The 23,564-nt window shown below is 42.3% G+C and overlaps 1 protein-coding gene across 2 annotated transcripts in view; it reads left to right on the top strand.

Annotated features, from left to right (window-relative positions):
• Positions 1-23,564, top strand: part of LYN (LYN proto-oncogene, Src family tyrosine kinase) — a 116,030-nt gene that overhangs the window by 79,410 nt on the left and 13,056 nt on the right. For both annotated transcript variants that reach the window (XM_019711059.3, XM_019711060.3), the window contains exon 11: positions 21,300-21,453. In XM_019711059.3, the coding sequence (XP_019566618.3) occupies positions 21,300-21,453 (154 nt within the window). The remainder of the gene's footprint in view (positions 1-21,299; positions 21,454-23,564) is intronic.

The raw sequence follows: 23,564 nt of genomic DNA, 5'->3' as shown, positions 1-23,564 counted from the left end.
TGGCAGCTTACACCAAGCTCCAGCTCCAGGGAGAGCTGTTGTTCACAATCTTAGATGTAGAGGGCACAGCTCACGGGCCCATGTGGGAATCGAACCGGCGACCTTGGCATTAGGAACATGGCATTCCAACCACCTGAGCCACCGGGCCGGCCCACATAAGATTTTGACATTCCTCTAAATAAAGGAATACAAATGTGTCACATTAATGTAGTATCCAGGTGTTGAGAATGTAAATGCTCCATTTATCTTTTTTGAATAATGAGTTTTAAGACTGAGGCTTAAACTTTGACCATGAAAACTTACAAAATGGACAAATGAAACTAGAGTTATTGTCAGAATTTCAATACTGGATCATATGCAGTTTCCTTCTGAAAAAGGTGAAAAAATAGGAAACTGTCATTTAAAAATAGTATAAAACAGGAACTGTTTTTAGAGGGGGGAGGGTAGATGGTAGGAGGAAAGTGTTTAGCATATTTAAGCAGAAGAACCAGGACTGGTTGTTTAAAATAGCAAATAAGGCAGAAGTTATTCTTGTTTCAATTTTGATTGGAAAACTTTCTAACACCAATAAGAAGCTTTAAGCTAATGTAAAGGGGAGGTGGTGGTACTTTTGGTCTGTGTGTCAGCTGCCTCATATCTTGGTATTATTTTGTCCAGGGGTGCAATTTCTGGTCAGCACTACTGTAAGTCACAAAATAATTTCCTCTTTAGGTACTCATCATGGGAGCCTTAAAGGCTAGAATTAAATTGAAATAGTTTAGGAGCTGGCAGAGTTCTGTACCAGTGTTCACAATTTAAAAGTGGAAATGAAAGAACTTTGAAGTGAGTGGCAGAGTGTAAATTCTAGCTTATCTTTGTCTTAAGCACTTGGATTGCTTTCCTTGTATTCCCCTCACCCTCTTGGCATGTCTTCCCCTTTTCACTCACAAACACACTGAGCACAGCCAGGTATGTGCCAAGAATGGGATGAACAATATGTGGGTCTGTCTCAAGGAGCAGATGGCTTGGTGTGGGTGGCCGATAAGTAACAGGCAAGGGCATTGGACATGGCAAGAGCTGTCTGGGATGGGTACCACGGGCTGCTTTCAGAGCACGTGGAACAGGATGGAACTCATTAGGTCGGGGTAGCAGCAAGAGGGTGGGCTTCCTGGAGGAGGTGACCTCAAGAGGCAAGGTTAGCCCTGCTAGCCTGGGAAGGAGTTGAATGTAGGGAGGAGTCTTTGAAGGAGCTTGGTGCATAAGGGCATAAAAAATGTGTACAAGAGGGTGTAAATGGGAATGTGTAGAAAGAATGGGAGCAGGGACACTGAGAGAGATAGACATGGACAATGAGGAAACTGGAAGTATTGTTAACTCTTGAGTTGTGTAGGAGGAGCAGTCCACTGTTTTATAGATAACTGAGAAAAAATGTGTTTGAGAAAAACAAAAAACGATTATACTCAGCAAATCTCTCATATTTACTCTTTTAGTTTTATTTTACCTTTGAGCAGTCAGTGGTTGCTGTTTGTATTTACTGTGGTATGTACCCGTGCGTCCCCACCCACCGCGCATGCGCGTGCGCGCACACACGTGCTCGCTATAGAAACTGGTCTGTTTTAAGTATTGGAGAACCGCAGGGTGCTCTGCTTTTCTGCTCCCACAATTTTGTTTTGTTACTGTTCCGGGCCCCCCCACTCCCCCATAGTTTTATTTGTTTTGTTTTCTAAACCTGAGACTAGGAAAGATGAAATGGAAGAGGAATGGGAGGGTCTGTGTTCCAGACCAGAGCTCATCTTTAAAGGATACACTCTGAAATGGACAGGACTAATTCTAACTTTCAGATTCAGAGTTAGATTTCTCAGCACCCAGTCCTGTCCCTGTCCCTCCCTTGCCCCCTGCCCCCTCCCGCCAACCCAAAGCCCAAGAGCACCTTGGTCTGGGAGACCTAAATCCAAGGGAGTTGACACTGAGTCTGGAGAGAATTAAACTTCTCAACCAAGTGGCTTCCCTGTGTTGCCCAGGAGGCAGGTGTGTGGCCCGAGCCGTGAATCCATGGCAGGTTGCTGGGCGGGAGATTGTTCCTTATTCCTGAGACTAATGGGGAGCAATTAAACAAAGCAGGAATGTGATACCATGAGATCTGTGCTGTAGAGATTGCCCTGGCCACAGTGTACAAACCTGACAAAAAGGGAAGAAGGAAAGCGAGAATCCAGGGGTCCCTGGGAGAGCATGGCGATGAGTGAAGTTGGTGCTCCACATCGCACTTGTGCACAAAAAGAGAAAGTGAAGAATGACACTCGCTGGGGTGTTTGAAGTGAGCAGGGGAGCAATTGACATCATGAGCATAGGCTTTAGGTGGGTGGGGAGGATGCTGGCTGATGAAATCAGTTTTATGGTGCTGGTTTTGAGGTGTCACGGGCACCCAGGTCAGAGGTCCTGGGTGATCAGATGTTCTAATATAAGGGTCCGGGGTTTGGAAGAAGGACGAGAGCTGATGAGAGTCCCAGGAGGCTGGTCCTGTGGACAGTCAGCAGGGGTGTGAGGAGGACACAGAGAGAAGGAGTGGAGGTGGCAGAGGGCAGGCAGCCCAGAGCAGGACCCTGGGGAACAGGCCGAGAGAGACACGGGCAAATGCCAGCCTGGGGATACCAGGGGCGTGGTCCTGGGAGACAGCCTAAAGGAGGAGACAGGTCCGTTCAGAACGGAGAAACTGCTATCGGATTTTGCAACAAAGAAGTCCCTGGAGAACTTGGCTAGCCCATTTTCAGAGTAGTGGTTTAGGTGGAAGCCAAACTCTTGACCTCCTTTCCCTTTCCTGTTGCTGGCTCTCCTCAGCTCCTGATTCCTTGAATCCTTTTCTGTCTCCCCAGCTTCCTCTCTAAGCCTGGTTGGTTCTTCTTCATGCTGTTACTCTTCCTTTTTTCTCCTCCACTTCCTCTGCGCCCTCATTCCTTCCCCAAACACTCCCCAGCCACACTCTTGAAACAGCTTATTTCTATTGTTACTTAAATGGAATTATATATAGTCCTTATTTTTCAAAGCAGGTTCATAATTGATTTTTTCTATGAAGGAAAAAACATGAAATAGAATTATTTAAAGAATTACTTAAATGATTGGTCTTTTACAAAATATGGCTTTGTAGTCTTCAATAGAAAAAAATCTTTCTTCCCCCATCCTTACAATATGTGCTTCAAGACGTTTGTGTTACATTGCTCATGGGGTTTCATAAAATGTAGTAATTATTTTAAATTAAGTCACCAAAAGTAGACCCCCGTCCCCAATTTAAGGACAGTTTGTTGTCTTAAAAGACAACAACTCTGTTGTCTTAAAAGACAATAACTTATTTCTCTTAACAACTTTATTGTCTTAAACGGCAATAAACTCTAAAGAGTTTATTCTAGGGCAGTTGGGCGCCTGGAATGCATTTTCCCAGGTGTCACTGTGGTCTGTTCTCAGCCACCACCCAGCATAGCAGAGCCTTGATTCAGTGTCTCCTGCTAGGAAATTGTCTTTCTGGCCTCCCTGGTACCCTGAGTCACCTCATCTCTGCCTTGCAGCCAGCCTGAGGTCCTACCCAAAGGACCGAGGGACCCAGAGGTGACAGAAAACCGGGTCGCCAGAGGGTCCTGAGGAGCCCCAGCAATGAGTGCCACTATGCAGTCTCAGTCCCTCCCCACACCGAGACCCCTTCTTGGGAGGCCCCAACCTCCAGTCCCCCAGATCCGAGTGTGCAGGGGTGGCTTTCCTTCCAGGAGGTCCTGGTGGCCAGGTGGTGGTCCCATAGGGTCTTCCCAGCCAGCTTTCTGGGACAATCGCTTCCCACAGCCCTCCTGACTCCATGGGCGCCCTGGTGGCTCCATGTTTCTCTCTTCTTTTCACCCTCCACCCCACAGTTCGCGAGCAAACCTTCTCCTTTGTTCTTCCAAAATAGATCTCCCTTCTCCCGCCCATCATCTTTCACCTGGACGATTGCAGTTGCCTCTTACCTAGTGTTGCTGGATTGGGCAAGTGGAAATTCAGGGTGCCCAGTTGTATGTGAATTTTGGATACACTATGAATAATTTTTAATAGAAGTATTCCCTTTGTATTTTACCTGGCAACCCTACTCTTACTGTCTTTCTCCTATCTATTTGCTGTCCTCTTTCCAAGCTCCACAGAGTCGCAACAGCCAATTTGGTACATTTATTTTTGCATTTTTTTTTTTATTATGGTCAAATATACATAACATAGAATTTACCATTTTAACCATTTTTCAGTGTACAGTTAAGTGACATTAAGTATGTCCACATTGTTGTGCAACCATCACCACCATCCTTCTCCAGAACTTTTTCAACTTTCTGAACCGAAAGTCCCCACCCATTTAACACTAACTCCTCATTCCCCCTCTCCCCCTGCCCCTGGCAACCCCTGTGCTTTTTATTTATTATCTGTCTCTATGAATTTAACTACTCAAGGTCCCTCCTGAATTGGATGATTTTGCATCCTAGCTAATCATCTTCAGTGGAGTCCATCACACTTGTAAGAAGTCCCGATGCCTGTGAGCACAGCTCCCCAGCATCCTGCCTTCTTCAAATCTGGAGCCCACCAGGCTCTTTCCTGTCTTAGTGCCTCTTTCCAGTCCATTCCTGGAAACTACCCCTTTGCTCTCCGGGCCTTGTCCCACCTCCTGCATATGCCCTAAAATAGTTCCACCCCCTGCCCCACTCACTCCATGCTTCTCTATCATGGCCTCCTATTCATTTCTTTCATTGCACTTACTACAGTTTGAATGTTTTGGTAAGTTCCTGTTTATTTTTGTATCTCTAGCACTTAGCACAGTGCCTTGTATATAGTAGGTGCTCAGTAAATATTTGTTGAATGACTGTATTGGCCAAATTATTATATTTAGTTGAAAACACGAAATTCTTTTTCTCTGCTTCAGACAGCTCTGAAGAAGTAATTAGAAGGACATGTGTTTTTTAAATGTTCTCTCAGTCACTATTCAGGTGTGTTTACCCATAAAATATTTTCCTGGTAATATTTCTTCCTCCCCTTCCTCTGTGTTTACTTTTCCACACAAAACTTACCCTATCGATAAAGTAAAAGTGAGAAAAGAAGGATTTAGAATATAGCACCTGGGCTTTTATGAAAAGACAAAGGGATGCTTTGTTTTGAATACTCTGTAAAGAACACCAGGAGCAATGAAAAATTATAAATGAAATATTTAACACTGAAGTCCATGGTGGATGCATTTAATTTGGGAAAAATGCAAAAATGAACAAGTTTTACTCTTAGAGTGTCATTCAAGTCCTCTGTGGCCTTTTCCTTGGCATCGGGACAGCCCTGCATCTGCGCCTGCATGAGCTGGCAGAGGCGATGATGCTGAAATTCGGGTGATGATGGGGCTGGCAGATTCTTCGTTGACAAGTCAGGATTTCCAGCTCTTGTTAATTATTCCATACACATGTCCCCCAGTGTCTAGAACATAGTTATCTGGGTAATGCCATGGTGGAGAACTACCTGCACATTTGTTGATAAAGATCACATTTACGCTAGTGTTGGCACGCAGGATCGATAGTGAGTTTTAGCTGAGATCTTGATGTATGACAAGGCAGTCATACATCCTTTGTCCTCTGCACCATTTTCAGATCTTCTGATCCCACCAGGATCCCCCTTCCTTGAGGCCCCCGCTGCCACCATCCTCGGATCCCTGGGCACTTCTTCCCGCTGCTGCACTACGGCTCGGGCCCACTCCCTCTCCATCTGCTGCCATTGTCCACAGTGGTGATGCAGATAGACCTTCAGACAGAGGCCTTTGTGCTTCTTCCTCTTCTCCAGGATGCTGTCCTCACAACCCTCAGCTACTTTATGCTTATGACCAATAACTCCATCGCGACTCCCATTCCAGCCTGTCGCCTCCCCGCTGCCTGGCTCACTCTTTAGGACCCCTACTCCAACAATTGCAGCCCCTTCCCAGCCCTTCCAAGCCATTAAACCTTCTACCTGTTCCACCTCCACCCACCTCCTCTCTCCTTACCTAGCTTCTGTATACCCACTTGCCCCTCTGCCTTTGTCATCCAGCTCTTTACCTCTTTTACTCCTGCATCCACACAACTGCGGTGACCAGCGTTGATGTGACATACTGGCTTTTTGCACTTCTGATTCAAGACCAGTAACCAAGGGGCCTAGAAATCCCATTCACACACTCTCTTCGACAACTATTTCTCACCTTCTCCTTTTCCTCTGTCCCCAGACCTTAAGTCCTCCTTCCCCTTCCCCCTGTCTGTGGATAACCTGGCTGTCTCTTTCCCTGAGAAAGGAGAAGCCATCTGCAGAGAGCCCACACACACTCCCAACTTCCTGTTGTGACAGCCACCTGCATTATACACCAGGTCCTATGCTTTCTTGCCATTTCAAGACATTGTTCTAGAAATTCTGTATTAGCATTCCCCCCCCCCCCCATTTCTGTACCACTCCCGTAGGAATTATAATAAAGTCTTCCCATTTCTCCACATCTCTCTTTTGAACCCACTTCCACTCCACCAAACAGCCCTTGACATGTCATCGGTGATCCCCATGACACTTAGGTCCAAGGTCATTCTTTAGCCCCTTTTCAGGTGGCCCATCAGCAGTGTTTGGTGCAGTTGGTCTCTCCTCACAGACACACTGTCTGCACTTGACTTTTGGGGCATCCTTCTCTGGTTTCCCTCCCACCTTCCTGGCCATTTCCTCCTCATCTCCCAATATTTAAACATTGGAAGATCCCAGAGCTCAGCCCTTGGACCCCTCTTTCTCCATACTCCCCTCCTAAGTGACTAAGTGATCTCTTTGAAAGCTTTGTGTTATTATACTTTTCTAGGGCGACCATAAGAAATTACCATAAACTGGGTGTCTTAAAACAACAGGAATTTATTCCCTCATAGTTCTGGAGGCTGGATGTCCTAAATGTCCCAGCAGGTCCGTGCTCTCTCCAAAGTCTCTAGGAGAGATTCCTTCCTTGCTTCTTCCACCTCCGGTGGCTCCTGGTGTTCTCTGGCTTGTGGCAACATCACTCCAATCTCTGCCTCTTTCTTCAAATGGCCCCTACCCTGTACCACGTGTCTCAAATCTCCCTCTGCCATTCTCTTATAAAGACACCCGGCTCATTGGATTTAGGACCCACCCTAAATCAAGGATATAATTTTTCATTTTGAGATCCTTAACTAATTAAATCTGCAAAGACTCTATTTCCAAATAAGGTCCCATTCTGAGGGACCAGATGGTCATGAATTTGACTAGAGGGGACACTGTTTGATCCAGTACAACTGTCTGTACTCTGACCACCCTGAAGTTTATATCTCTAGCCCAAACTGCTCCCCAGGGCTAGCTGCTTACTCAGCATCTCCATGTGGATGTGTGTCAGACATGTCAAACCGAACACTTCCCAAGCTGAGTGCTTGTCCTTCCTCCAAAACTGCCCCCCACGCCCCGTCCCCGTCTTTTTCCCGTTTTATTGATGGTAACACCAGTCTTCCAGTTGTCACGCCTCACACCTTGAAATCATTCTTGACTCCTCTTATGTTACATATCCAATCCTTAAGCAAATTCATTTGATTCTACTTTTTAAATAGATTCACATTCCTAAGTCCTCTACCGCTGTTACTCTGACCGAAGTTGGACTCTCTCAGGATGAATTACCTAGTTCTAGCCTTGGGCTTCAACTCTTGCTTCCTCCAGAGCCCATTTGTAACACCGTAGCCAGAGTGCTGCTTTTAAAACATAAATCAGATCTACACCCTCCTCCTCTCAATCCTTCAGTTGCTCTTTCCCTCACTGAGAGAATATGACCTGAAGGCACCATAATGGCTATTCACCTGCACTGTCAGTCTTGTCATAGATTATCGTTCAGAAGTTCAGTCTTTTCGTACATTTTCTATTCTCTTATTTGTATGGAAATCTGTGTTGCAGCGTTTCATTTACTTGCCTCACATAAGACTCACCTTGGGCTCTCCTTTGAAATCTATAGATTTGTGGGGCCCAGGACAAGCTGCAGGTGTCCTGAAGGCTGGGATGAGTCTGGAAAGCACTTCCATTGAGAATGTGATGAACTAAGTGAGTGAGCCTTTTCCTAGGTCTTACATCTTCTAAAGGCAAGCTGGTTTTCCTCATCCTACAGCTGTAGCGGCTAGGGAGGAATTATAGTTCTCTCATTACTTAAAGTTAGTGAAGCTCAGTAATTGTTTCCCCATATCATTAGGCATGGAATAATTCTACCTGCTGAGCAAAATGCTTGACAGTGCTTCTTCCTCCAGTTCGGTCATTTCCAGCACTCCCTATCCCCCTCCTGCCCCATATCCTTAGGAAAAGGAAAATGCATGAGCAGCTGTAGAGAGCAAACCTTCACAGCCTCCATTATTTTGAAAGCTCATTTCAGAAGGGTTGAAGTATAAATAAAGATTATAGTAAATCTGTTTAGGTGTATTTGGAATTTATCCGTTCTCGTTACAGACTTCCTTTAAATTTGTCACAGGACAAATAACTCGGATCATGTTCAGAGCTAGAGGTCAGGCCTTGCAAGGGAATTCTTTCTATCTGACAAAACTCAAGTTCTTTAAGGTATTTTGTTGGAGTTGAAATATAATGCATGTGCCTACTATGTGTTTTCATGTCTTAGCTGTGTGACGTGTATATCTATTTGCTGATGTGTTCTTTTCTTTCTGTTCTTTCTGCCCCATTAGGAAGTAAACCTCATAGGGCAGGACTGTGTTTAGTTGCCTGCTGCATCTGGAATGGGGCTGGGCTCCTAGCAGGCAGGCAGGACTGTGTAAATGGATGGACAAATGAATGACAGTCCTCGTAGGCTAATGGAAGACCCTGCCTCAGAAGTACATTGTCCTCTTAATATATGAGTGTCCTACAGGCGTAGCATCCTAGTGAAGCCACAAGTGACCAGAACTCTAAATTATACCCCTAGCTGTTTTCTGTTAACCCATTGTGGCATATATACTCGTATGTATTGATATGATTACATAAATGTGAATATATACTTAGTGAATAATCGGGGAAGTCTTTCAAAGTTTAAAGCTATATGCATAAAACAAGTGTTCATGCTCTGGGAAATTCTTGGAAAATGTGAATCTGTATCAGATCTCATTTTAAAATATAGGGTTTCTTTTTTTCTTACCAGAAGTCAGTGTGTGTTTATTATAGAATTGTTCAAAAATTAAAAAAAAAAAAAACCTTCAGATCCTATGATTCCAAAGGTAACTGTTACAAGCATTTCTGTTGTGTTCTCATGATATGTGTTTTGTGTTTCTAATGATTTTTAAAAACATTAGCATTATAATGGATTAAAAAAAAGGAAAAGTCAAATTATTCTATGACTTAAAAACTAAAAACTGTATACCCTGACTCCTTAGCCCCAATTTGAACAATTCTAATGGACCCTTCCAGATACCATCATAGATTATGGCCTCCCCGCCCAGAGCTGGGATTGTATAATAAATATCATGTTGCAACTTTATAGCTTAATATATCGTGGCTATCTTTTCATATCAATACAGAGAGCCTTCTCATTCTTTTAAAGCTGCTTGGTATTCTCCTACATAGGTGTCCTATGACTTATTTAACTCTTCTCTTATTGATAGGCATTTGCATTGTTTTCTGGGGTTTTTTGTTTGTTTTGTTTTTTTACTGTAACAAATATTGTGTGGTAATGATCTTTATATATGTTTGTATACTTATGCAAGTATGCTTGAAGGGTAAATTGTAAGTTGTAGATCTACTTTACCAAAAGTGTGCATACATTTTAAATTTTGAAAGTTATTCCTAAAAGTTTTTCCAAAAAAAAAAAAAAAAAAAAAGTACCTTTTGCTTCATCCCCTTGTCCAAAGTGGGTCTTATTAACACTCTCTAATCAAGTCTGATAGGTCAAATTGAGTATTTCATTATTATAATTTGTGTTTATTTAATAAAAATGAGGTTATGCACCTTTTCCTATATTTATTCTTTCTTTACAGTTTTTCTGGAAACTCTTTCTTTAAGCCCTTGGCCCATTTTTTTCTATTAGCACATCACCATCCATCCTTTTCAATTTTCTTTTCATTACACATTAGGTTTGTACTGTATGTGCTGTTTTGTATGTATCAATCTGAATATTATAGTTTTTCATTTTATTAAAAACTCTTCATAAACATGCATGTACCTATTACAATATAGTATTATATTCCTATATCTGTATCATGATTCCCTTAACATTCCCTTATAGACATTTGGAGAATCTCAAATTTTTCACTAATATAAATAACAACACAAAACATTTCTGTGGACAAACATTTACTTATTTTACTTTATTTCCTTACTGTGGTTCCAGCCCCACTCATCCCCCAGCAGCCACATAACAAGATCAGAGTATGAATGTTTGTAAGTCTTTTTTTTAATTGAAGTTTATTGGGGTGACAATTATAAGTAAAGTTACACAGATTTCAGGTGTACAATTCTGTAATACATCACCTGTATCTCACATTGTGTGTTCACCACCCAGAGTCAGGTATTTAAGTCTCTTGACATTCACGACTTGTTTTCACTGAGCAAAATTTGGCATTTTAATAGAGTGAATTGTTTCTCAGTTTGAGCTGTTTTAGGGTATGTTGGGTCAGATCACATTCTACTCCTATCCTGCAAAACCATAGAAAGAAGAGCCATTGGCTTTTCTCTTTTTTTCCCATCAGTGGAATAAGTTGAGAGCTTTTTGCTTCCTTCTCCTTTCAAAGTGACAAGCATGGCTCATTAGGCACAGATCAAGTGTTAGGTCATTTAGGTCACTTCAGTAGCTAGAAGAGGGGACAGTAAGCAAAGGAGATTTCTAATCCTAGAGTGTCATTTATTCAGTGTCCTGTCCTGAATGTACACAAGTGGTGAGTCTCTTTCGTGAATGGGAAGAGTGTGGATCACTGACAGATACCTCTTTACTTAGGCGGTTGGTACAAGGGAGCCTGGTCACACTAAATGGAAGCAGAGTCCCGAACTTGGCTTCTCCCAAGGTTGGTGGTGGCCACTCAGCAAAAGGGAGACGTCGTGCCTGAGGCTGCACTTGTGTACCTGTGGGCGACTTCCCACCAACTGTCCTTGGCTGTAAAAGATCAGTTCTACTGTTTGTCAGTATGAACCAAATATGGATGTTAGTCCTTTTATTAATAATGGTAGTATTAATATTAATGATAGTAACAATATCTGTCTTGCATTGAGAACTTTAGTATTCTCCTTTTCAATCTCATCAGGACTCTACCAGGTTGATATTATTTTCACCATTTTGCTGAGTGGAAAACTTAAGGTTTTAAGAAGAAACTTGTCTTCATTTTATATAAACCCAACTCGATTCATTCTAAAGTCTGACCCAGAGTCATAACTGTCCAGGTATCTTCTGAAGCGTTACCAGTAATCTCTCTACTTCCTGCAATCCCTAATTATGTATTCACACTATGGCCAGATTTATTTGAGGTTGGATTGAGGAGCAGCCTAGGAGGGAAGAAGTGATAAGGGAGGAGCTTTGACCACTTCTCAGTTTGGTCTGGTCCTGCTCAGGTGTGTATTGGCACTCACATCCAGTGTGCCACCACCAGCTGCCAAACCCTTTCCTTGGTCGTAAGCCGCACTGCCACAGATGTGGGAGACGAGTGCTGGCTGCTCTCCCTGCAGCAAGCTTCTGCCAGTTCCTGCAGCTGGAAACTTCCAGGGTAGTTGTATTTTTTAATTGTGGTAAAATATACATAGCATAAAATTTACTATTTCAGCCATTTTTAAGTGCACAGTTCAGTGGTATTAAGTACATTCACATTGTTGTGCACCCCTCACCACCATCCATCTCCAGAAATTCTTTACTTATTGCAGACTGAAAATCTACCCGTTAAATACTAATTCTTCATTCTTCCTCCCACCAGCCCTTTGCAATCACCATTCTATCTTCTGTCTGTGAATTTAACTACTCTAAGTGCCTCATATGTGTGGAATCATACGATATTTGTTTGTCCTTGTTTATTTCACTTTGTATAATGTCCTCAAGGTTTATGCATGTTGTACCATGTGTCAAAATTTTATTTCTTTTTATGACTGAATAATATTCAATCATTGTATGTAGATGTAGCACATTTTGTTTATCCATTCATCCATCAATGGACACTTGGGTTGTTTCCATCTTTGGGTTATTGTGAATAATGCTACTATGAACAGGAGTATACAGATATCTGTTAGATATTATACAGATATCTGCTTTCAGTATTTTGGGGTATCTACTGAGAAGTGGAATTAAGGGACCATATGGTACATCTATGTTTAATTTTTTGAGGGACACCACTTTGTTTTCCATAGCTGTTGCACCATTTTTCTGTGTTTCCCCGAAAATAAGACCCAGCCAGACCATCAGCTCTAATGCGTCTTTTGGAGCAAAAATTAATATAAGATGGGGTCTTATTTTAATATAATATAAGACTGAGTCTTATATAATATTATATAAGACCGGGTCTTATGTAATATAATGTAATGTAATGTAATGTAATGTAATATAATATAATACCGGGTCTTATGACTAGGTCTTATATTAATTTTTGCTCCAAAAGACGCATTAGAGCTGATGGCCTGGCTAGGTCTTATTTTCAGGGAAACACAGTACATTCCCACTAGCAATGCGCAATGGTTTCAATTTCTCCACACCTCATCAGCACTTATTTTTTTGTTTTGTTGTTTGTTTTGTTGGTTTGCTTGCTTGCTTGTTTTTATAATAGCCATCATAATGGGTGTGAAATGGTCCAATACGTTTTTGCTAGAGAAAGTCTGTGGGAATTAACTGACAAATTTTTCAGACTTGAATGAAGTTGAATCCCTTCCATGGAAACTTACTGATTAAAGTGATTCTTCAGTGAAGCTATCTTTATGGAAGTCATGTCCCCCTGAGGCGTTGTGGGTCCTTGTGTGCTATTGGATTGATTATATTTTGACAAGTCACAGAAACCTGACCAGCCATAAGTTTGTATATACCAAACTTTGCTCTCATCTTTGAGCTATGAAACTATGACAGACTGCAAACTTTAACGTGGCCACTTTTTAAATTTTCTAGTTTTCTTATTTCTCTTTTCCCTCCTCGTTCCTGCCTTCAACTTGTGAACATTCTACTGTGTGTTCCTCTTTTTAAAGGAAGAAGCCACCAATATGGATGAATGGTTAAAAGCATTGGTGGTGGAACCAGCCAGACTTAGATTAAAATCCAAATCTGTCTAGGAAAAAACTTAACTTCTTTAAACCTCAGCTTCCTCATCTTTACTACGAGTATTGGCTACTTCATAGGCTTGTTTTAAAGATTATAAATGCCCAGCAAGACTTCTAGGCAGAGTAAGCAGCCAGTATGTGGTAGCTATCGTCATCACCAGCATAATCAAAGTAATAGACTTCATTATTTCTTAGCAGTTTTGCTTGGAAAAGATGAATAAAGAAGAATATTATAATCAATAAAGCTAAAACAAAATTTCTAAGAAATTTTGACCCCAAAACATAGCAAGAATGAACTCTCTTTTCCATCCCTTCCTCCATCCAAATTATGGATTAAAGAGTGTAGGGATGGAGGATGGAGGATCAGTGAATAGTAAGAGATAGGAAAGTGCTCTGTAAAAATTGTCAAGTGAAATAACACAACTGCTGTCACATTTGGAGTACAGATGAGATGTGTTCTTGCTTAACATTTCTTTTTGCAAACTCCTTATTTCCTTTACATTGTAATTTTCTGTTGTGATTAAATGGTCTTTTTAGGTCAGTGTGGGATTGAGCCCAGGGGCTCCCTGGTATTAAGGACCCTTCAGAGGGACTCTAGGTTTTACCCAATTGCTACTCTTTTGTTCAGGTTGTTATTATTAATGTTATTATTATTATTTCGTAGGCTTCCTAAGGCTTTTAAAAGTAATTAATAGTTTGAATTCTACTTTTCTCAAGCATAGGAAGGAAATACATATCTAGAGAATGAGGCAAACAATGCCTAATAGGCCAGGTAAAGCAACAAGAAAACCAGGTTTTTATTCTTTCCTGTCCTTTGACAGGTTTCTTGTTTAACTTCTATCACTGCTTGTCTAGATGACAAATGTTTTCCAACCAGCCAATTCTAAGACAGGTTGAGTTTTCAGTTCCAGTTTCTCATTTAGGCTGGAATTTCCTGGGGTAGATTTTAGCTTTGCTTGAGAGATCACATTGTACTCCCTCATTTAGGTTCCTTTCATCCCTTTAGTCCTCCATCATCTGACTCAAGTGTGGGTTTCTTCTCATTAAAATAAAGAGTAACTCATTGAGCCAGATAGCCTGTTACTTGCCAATTTCTCAGAATAGTGATAGTCATTATGATGGACACAAGGACACTAAAGCAAGACTTGGAGAGCAAGGCCATCCACAGGAACATTTTGTTATTTGTCCAAAGCATCACTCAAGTTCTCCAGTGAAAGCAGCCCAGGATGTGTGCTGAGCAAATCCTTCAGAGCACACGCATGAGAAGGAAGGCTCCTGGTGACTCAGAGCCTGAGCCTGTGTGGGAGGCAGCCTGCTGGAAGCTTCGGTGTACTGTGTGGGATGCTGGGGTTCACAGGTTTCTGGTTGGACTTCTGGGAAGAACAGGAAACGATGGGTGACCTCTGAGGTCATCACTCGCAAAGAAAGTCACTTGCGAGGGGCATTATTTGAACTCTGCCTTGGTATGTAAAACATGATTAAGATTTTTTTTCTCTAGAGTTGTATTCCATATAAAATTACTCCATCTTATATATATATATCCCAGGGCCAAGTTGTTAGGTATTTCCTGCCCCAGGCATAGCTGTACTGTGAGCCCCTAGTAGGTCACTGGCAACTCTTCTCAATAAATGTACTTGAGCAAAGCTGTACTTCACTGAGAGGGACGGACCTACGTTGCCTGCCTTAGAGCAGTCCAGGCTGGCGTATGTGAGGATGGTCTGCTGAGACTGCCCACGACATTTACTAATCATTTTGGGAATATAAACAGACTTTCTACTTAAACATTGATATAGGACAGGTAATGTAAATGACTTATGTTCAATTCAAATGCTTCTGAAAACTTTGGTCTAACTTAATGTTTCTGATCTTGTACCCTAGAAAAAAATTTATTTGCAAAGTAAATAGGACTCCAGATTTGTGTTCTGTCCGCACCCTGTCCCCATCATAAGTGTGCACATATGTAAGTGTGTGTGTGTGTGTGTGTGTGTGTGTGTGTGCATGGTAGGCAATGATGAGCAGAGGGAGCAGAAGCGGTAATGCTATGAAATGTTGGGGTTCTGAAAACTTTCCACAGGTTTGTGTGTATTTGTGTAGTGTATAAAATCATGCATGTAGATATGGATATACTGAAAAATAGACAAGCAGTGGTGACATTAACATGTCAAGTGTGTCCATAATGGCTCGGAGATGCTGATGAGGGACTGAAACCCACCCCCAGTCCAGCTCACCCATCAGCCCAGATAGGTGGGTCACCTCCACCTGGAGGAAGTGGTACCTTTTTCTAATTTGCTGTGGACCTTAGAGGGTACATCTGTCAGGAGGGTTGACACTTCCTATTCTACACCAGTTGTGGGAGAGGCAGGCCTGAATACTTGGGTCAGATGGTCGTTAATACCGTACTTCTCTCTTTGGTCACATGTGTGCTTCTAGCCCTGTCAGTTCTCCAGTTCGTGGAAGCTGACAGCGAACTCCTGTTCTCCTCACAGTGCTTTTGAAAGGCCTCTCGGGAATACTTGCATGGCATGAGACTAGGAGTCTGTTTCTTTACACCTGACAAGATTAGATTGTGCCCTTTAACTCAGGAAACATCATTTTCAATATCTTCTGTGTGCCTAGAACTTTCACTGGGTACTAGATACCTGAAATTTCACCAGAACCCCTCTGGGTTACGAGCTCAGGTTGGGATCCCAGTGGCCCACTCTCTTACCTAGTGGTTCCTTTCTGTTTTCCCAGGACAGCAACACACACACACACACACACACACACACACGAACATCAAAGGGATAAAATGTCATCATATATTTCCACTGAAGTTACAAAAAGAGGAACTAAGAAGTGTATGTTCTCCATGCCGTTTGAGCTGAAGAGCACAAGAAATGCAAAGCACATCTAAACCTAAATCAGTTCACTTTAAACCAGGAGTACAAAACATCGCTCACATTGTCTTCTTATTTTAGGTGATAGGGATGCCTTTCTCTTCAAATTTTCAGAGTTAGAAATTAGCTCATCAAGATGAGACATTTTTAGTTGCGAAACTTCTTTCGCATTGGCAGGTGGTTTAGAAAGTCGAGGTTTTCTCATATTCCCACATCACTGGGCCTGGCATCATGATCCTGGCATGGTCCAAGATGAAGAGAAGCACCTCAGATGATTTAAAACCTAAAGGTTAAATCGGTTTGCCAAACCCTCTACGTAATGACCCAGCCCCAGGGCCATGATAGAGAGGGAGAGACAGTAGGGTCCCCTGCCTCTGAGCTGTGAGGCCAAAGGAGTCCTCCCAAATTATAGGACAGACAGAAGCTCAAGACACACGATCCAAGCTGTTGATGAACCCAGACTGAGCAAGGTGAACAAGGTGTTCCCAGCCCCTCTGTCATTTGGGCCTGTACCTTGCCCCGCACCCACGTGACACCTCCGCCTTCTGGCCTGGGCCCTTACTTCTGGCTGAGCACATCTCCGTCCTTCTCTTGAGCTAAATCACACTGGGACTTCCTTTCCCAAGCATTCTGAGGATAACAATCCACTTGTGAGGTGGTTTGTAGGCAACGTGCTGAAACCAAGATTTTGTTCCAATCGATCTAGAACTTGAAATCCTAAATAGCTTAGGTTTAAAAGTATATGACCTAGTGTAGTGCTTCTCAAACTTTAATGTGCATAGAGATCACCCAGAGATCTTGTTAAAAGTCAGATTCTGATGGAATAAATCAGAGTCAGAGTCCAAAATGCCACACTTCTAATGAGCTCCCAGGTGATGTCAGCGCTGCTCCTGGTCCGAGGACCCCACTTAGTGTTGCAAGGGCCTAGAGCAGGTCTCCATTTGGACTGCGTGTTAGAATCATCTGCGGAGGCCCCTCTCCTCTCGGTTCAGTTTTACTTGGTTTAGGATGAGGCCCAAGTAGTGGTATTGTTTCAAAGCTCCCCACGTACACAACCAGAGTTAAGAAATATTGGCCTAAGGGTTAAAACTTATTTATACCACTAACTGCACAGAAGGGAAATTAATTTCACTTCCAAACCATTGCACTAACCTATGGTGTGACTCTGGGAAAGCAATTTCCTTTCAGCCCCATCAAAGTTCCAAAGGGAATGACAATTACCACCATATATATATATATATATGCCATAACATATAGGGCTATTTGGATGAAAGAGGGTTTTTTTGCTTAATTTTAGCCTGGTTGTTTTCATTCTGTCAGAGTGTTAACTTTACCCAAGCCAAGCATATATCATCATCCATCTTATTTCCCTCTTTTGAGTCACAGGGCAAAACTGGCTTTAAATCTTCTTTGTTCGATTTAGCATCTGCTAGGCCAAGCATTCAAAATAGGGGCATGAATGCCCCCAAAGGAGTGAAAATTGGTTCCTGACGAATCAGGAAACCTTAGATATTACAACAGTCTGTGGGTCTCCAAAGCTCAAACCTACCTGACATAATCTTAGTTCTTGGTGTTTATTTTCTGCTGTTAAGGAAAAATTAACTTTAATTAAAATTTAAAATTTAAACTTTTCTCCTTAGGGGATGATAATGAAAAAAGATTGAGAAACACTGTTCTAGACAAAGACAACCCAAACTATGCTTGTATGTACTTCCTGAGATGGATATTCTAAACTCTACCTGGGGAGATTTCACCTAAGCGATGAAATTTGGGCTGATGTGACATTCTGGAATGTGTTGAGAGTGTGGGTATTGAGGCCAGACACACCTGGGTGTAAATCTGGCTCTTTCCTTCAGTCTGTGGCTTCCAGCAGGTTCTTGTACCTCTCTAAGGTTCATTTGCCTCTGTGCAATGGAAATAAAACTTACCTGGTAGATCTGTTACTCAGATGAAACATGAAGTGGGGATAAAGGATATAATACAGTGTCTAGTACATAATAAGTGCTCAATTAGTAGTGGGAGATGTAGTGGTTATTAATGCCTATCTATCTACCTTCCTACCTATCAATCATCAGCCTACCTCACTTCATCATTACAGTAAAAATATCTGTGAGTACAAAACAGTCTACTGAATCACAGATCCATTCCTCATGAGACCTGAGTGATTCCACATAACTTGCTTCATGATCAGCCTTGCTGAGCTAATGGAGCGCTCCCCTCTCCCTGGGTCCCCATGGACAGCTGAGCCTTGGTGTGATGCATATATGTGACAGCTCTGTCTGCAGTGCTGACAACTGTTAGACTAAGTGGCCTCAGGGAGGAAGAAGGTATTCCATGACAGAAAATTTAGTCCTAGATTCCATTAGCCAAAGTGGTCTCTGATTTCTTCCTGCTGTTGCAAAATAGAGCCGGATTTACTTCAGCCAAAGTAAATATAACCAAAAATAAAAAAATAAAAAAAAAAATTAAGGTTTTTTTTTGAAAAAAAAAAACAACAACAAGAAAGGACAATACATACAGACCAGGGAAAGAATAATTTTTATATAAGAAAACTGTAGTCTTTTATGACCTCAAAGGCAAGTCATATCTGAAAGCTTTTATTTTGCTCCCATGTCTATTATTTATTCAACTTGGCTAGTGCTAGTGTTTTGAATCTTGGTCTGGTGAATACTGTTATTATTGTTTGGAATATGAGCTCCTTGAAGCACTCTGACATAGAAAAGAAAGCCAAAGTAAACTGGGCTTGTGGCAAGTCTGTTATTTCAGAGAATCGGTTTTAAAAATGCATTCAGATTTGTGTAAATGCCGAACTGGAGTAGGTGTGATTAAAACCTTACCCACAAGTTCCCAGAACACTTTAATTAATGAGTTGATCATTAAAATCCGGCACCAAGAATGAGAGCGATGTGGGTCCATGGTGCCATGTCTTAGAGGCCCTGTCAGGGCCACTAAGCCACCTGCGGGTCAGTCAGCATCCTCAGGGGCATCTCCGCACAGCTTCCTCATTGCTTCCGTCAACGTCAATTTCAGGCCTAAATTGGGGTCGCAGCCAACCTTGGTTCTTTCGGGTTCCTGGCCCAGTTTGCATACAGTTATTGGAATGTTACATCAATGCCCAAGAACAGAAATGTGCGCACACTACACCTGCCCTAAGGGGTTTCCATTCCTGCCATGATCGTAAACAGGTGAGGAGCAGGGAGCCCTGGGATCACACACATCAGAGGAGGAGAGTCAGGCAGGGCTCCTTGAAGTGACCTCGCAGCCGAGACCTGCAGAATGAATTGGCCAGGTGAAAGGGGCAGGGAGCAAATGTTCCAAGCAGAGGCAGGTGTGAAAGCCGGGACACAGAAGAGGAGACAGTCACAGTGAAGAGGTGGGAAAGCTAAGCACAGGCCAGGTCCTACAGGGCCTTAGCGACAATTTGGACATTGTCTTGAGGCTAGTTTTAAGCAGGGAGTGGCCTGGTTGGACTTGCACAAAGGATTAAAATGTGGTAGCCCAAACCTTTACGGAAGTGAGGGCTGGCCAAGGTGGCTAGGCAGTGACTAGACTCCAAGATCACCGGGCAGCGTCACATAGCAGCCTGGTCTCCATGGTACGGGCGGTGCTTGAGTGCCACACGTGGTATTTCTGGTGATAGAAGCTGTACTTTATTAAACTGTCTTTTCTACTAAAGACAGAAGTCAGACCACTCTTGTTCTTTTTGATTTATGATTTTCTCTGTTCAGGACAGTAGGTCAGATGCAAACTGCTGGGCTGACCTGCTGCTAACTGATCCTTTGGCTACAAAAATATCATCTGCCAAATTCCTGCAGCTGTGTGCCAACAACACAGTGTTCTGGTAGCATTGAAAACCCAGCACATTTCCCAAAGAACTTTCTTTGGCTGAGAAGAGGTTAGATAAAAAGTTTGAAGGTTCTAATAGATACCAGTGAGAACAGAAGAAATATTATGTGTGGCTTCTGCCCTAGAGGTGTTTACTGTCTGTATGTTGGCATGACAACAATAAGCACATTAAACAGCATTAAAATAATGACGCAGCTATCATCAGTACGTGCTAATGGTTTTTGTACAAATTGACCAGTGCGGTTGGGTGTGGAGCAAGAGAACTTATCCAAAAGGAGTTCAGGGAAGGCCCACTGGGCAGAAGGTGAGCCAAGGGATTGGCCGAGGTGGGGAAGAGGCATTCCAGGCGTCGGTCAAGGAGAAGCATACCCAGTACTGAGGAGATACACCTTTGCTAAGCAACATGGTCTGGCTGAACCTGGAGTTTGAACTGAGCCATAATGAGGGATAATGTTGCAAATGAGTGGGGGTAGTAGTCTCGGCTTCTCTCTGAGCCTGGAATTCATGGCAGAATACATTCATGCCTCTGTGACATGATCCTAGTTAGAGTTTCCATCTAACTTGTCACCGGATACAGCTACTTGGTGTGCGTCCTTTTTCTTTCTCTCCCTTTTTCTTTTTTCCTTTTCTCTTTTCTTTTCTCTTCTCTTCCTTTCCTTCCCTTCCTTCCCTCTCTTCCCTCTCTCTCTCCCTCCCTCCCTCCCTCCCACCTCTTTCTCTTTCTCCCTTCTTCTCTTTTAGATACTTATCTTTATATTTTGGTACTGCTTTCCTTAAAAACCCAATTTTCTAGTGAGCAATGAATAGTAGTTTCACCTCCCCATTTTACTGTTTTGTTTAAATCTTGAATTCTTTCCTGCCACCATGCTCTGTTGTCCTAGTGAATCGGTCTGGTCATCCTGGAGGGACGTGCAGGGAGAACTTGGAGAACTGGTTCCGTGGGTTGTTGATTAACCTGGCGGTGAGGATGCTGCTGACCAAGGACATCTGGCTCTTGATACCCTAATAACTCACTTGTATTAGCATGTCTTCAGCTCATGTTTTCTCACTTGAAAAACTGAGTACCAATATCTGTATATCTACCTGCAAGAATTTAGTAGGATCTTAAAAAGATTCTCCACACTTTAGAAAATGTTGAGATGTGTAGCTGTTTAAAAGATCATGTTGAGACGTGATTACCATCATTGGCGATTTGGGAGCAATTATTTTAGAAAGGATTTAAAACAGTGATTGCAGTTTACACACTGTTTTTAAAACTGGGATGATCAGGATAATACACATGACAAGATTTCAAGAACTCATCAGTTTTTTGGTTTTCCTTGATGGCCCTCTATGATGGCCTACCCTAAATCGAAAATGACAATAATTTTCTGTTTTCAGATCGCAGAAGGAATGGCGTACATCGAGAGGAAGAACTACATTCACCGAGACCTACGAGCAGCTAATGTCCTGGTCTCCGAGTCACTCATGTGCAAAATTGCAGATTTTGGCCTCGCTCGAATAATTGAAGATAACGAGTACACAGCAAGGGAAGGTGTGTTCCCCTAACGATCTTTAGGTGTTTCATTATTGTTTAGTTTTATTTTGTTTCTGCCTGTTTTTAACAAAGCAATTACAGTGGTCATCATTTAAAAAAGAACTCATTTGGTAAAATATTCAAAATGTACCATAGTTACTGTTTGTGGTTCTATTCTAATAATTGCTTTGAAAAATTACTCTCTTAATTAACTCCATATGATACTTTTATAATGTTTACAAATACTATCATTTGTATTTCAATTAAGCAAAGCAAAACAAAAAGAGATTTGGCAAGGTCAAGATTCTTTGTTCATATTTTATGTTAAAGTTTTTCACCCAAACAGTGAAGTACATGTTCCTTAACTACGGTATAGAGAAAATACTTGTAACAATAATTTTATATTCTATATTCTGGCCTTTTAATTAAAACATGGAAATTATTACACACATAGATGTAAATATAGTGCTACAAAAATTACACTCCTTTATTTTCCCACATTCCATATTATAGATGTGAATCAAAAATGCACAGAGGCATAAATCTCCCAGTCCCTGGCACGTTGCTCTGCGGCTGGGCCACGTCTCGGGCTGTACTGGCCTTTCCTCCTGGAGACTTGTCCATGTTGCTTGTGATCTGAGAGGTCTGAAGGTCTCGTTCACAAAAACTGAGTGACTGTTTTTGCAGTGCTTTCTCTCTCCCAAAAGAGCCAAGCACTTTCTTGACATTCCTAAGAGTTGTTAAACAAGGATTATTTTCCTTTTAACTACATGTGTGTTATTCCTGGAAGATGTCCACAGGGCTCGCAGAGGTGACAAGCAGATTGAAAACAATCATTTTGATTTGGTTACCATCTCTTGCGTCCATCATTTTTAAGGTGGTTCTCCTCCTGCTTCAAGCTTATGTTCTCTTACATGGGTTATTACTTGTTCTTTGCCTTAATTGTCCTCAACAAAACGGCAGGTGCAAGAGAACAGTTTGAGGAAAAGGAGTTAAAAAAAAACACAGCAATAGCTAAAATGCCGTGAGCATTTGCAGCGGGGCAGGCACTATTTTAAGTGCTTTTTGTACATTATCTCATTTATCTTTAAAATAACCCTATGTGACAATTATTATTCCTACCTTATAGATGAAAAGGAGAGGTTTGGCAGCTTTGGAGGTCCCATAGTAAGTGGTAGAGCCAGGATTCAAACCCAGGAGACCTAGCATCAAAGTACATGAGCCTTACACCTGAAACTAATATTTAAAACAAATTTTAAAAAAATTTTTTAAGTACATTAACTAGAATTTATTCTACTAGTTTTGTTGCATTTGATAAGCCTCGAGTCTCACAAAAATACCGGTTTTGACACGATATAGGTGGCTTGGCGTAGAGAACTTGGGCTCTGGGATTAAACAGTAAGCAGCTCAGGGCAACAGTAATGCTATTTACCTTTCATTGGTATTTACACTGTGCTGAGCATGCAGAGAAACCCACTTAACCCTGAAAACAACCTGGGAGAGGTTCTGTTATTTCCTCATTTTACAGATGAAGGTGCCCAGAAGGCACAAAGACAGTAAGTGACTTGCCAGGGTCACACCCAGCTGGAATCAGCAGAACCTGGATTCAAACCCCAACCGGGCTATGCTGACGGGGGGAGGGGGGGAGCCCCCAACTAGGGCCCTGCCCTGCCCCTGTCGCTGTTGCCTCTCTGGCTGGGGGACAGGAGGTTTAATGCCAGAATGTGTGACAGTAAGTGCCCCTCCAGTCACCCCCCCACACACACATACCCCCAATAGCGGCTCCACCAGGCTTTCTGCTGTTCTTATTGTTCTTATTTGGATTCCCAATTTTGATCTGACATTCCAAAAAATTCTAAAACAAAGACATAATGAAGGCAAATATGTTTTAAAGATTTTTAAGTGGTTGGTGGAAACCCCTAGCCTTTCCAGGCTGTAGGAGTGACAGTCTGTGCCTGAGTCCCTGCTTTCCTCAAAGTGACCCTGGGGTTCCTCGGGCCAGGTTTGCCTCTCGTGTGACCCAGTGGTTAGGTGTTTCTTAGTCACACCAGCTCCTCATAAGAAACCTAGTATCATCACCAGATCATTCTGGGCAGATAGATCAACAACCTACCCAATTCCTAAACGTG

Source organism: Rhinolophus sinicus, chromosome 7 (genome assembly GCF_057876585.1).
Source record: "Rhinolophus sinicus isolate RSI-liver-muscle chromosome 7, RSI-T2T, whole genome shotgun sequence".
NCBI lineage: Eukaryota > Metazoa > Chordata > Mammalia > Chiroptera > Rhinolophidae > Rhinolophus > Rhinolophus sinicus.
The sequence above is the reverse complement of the archived record's forward strand: the minus strand, read 5'-3'. Positions and strand labels throughout refer to the sequence as shown.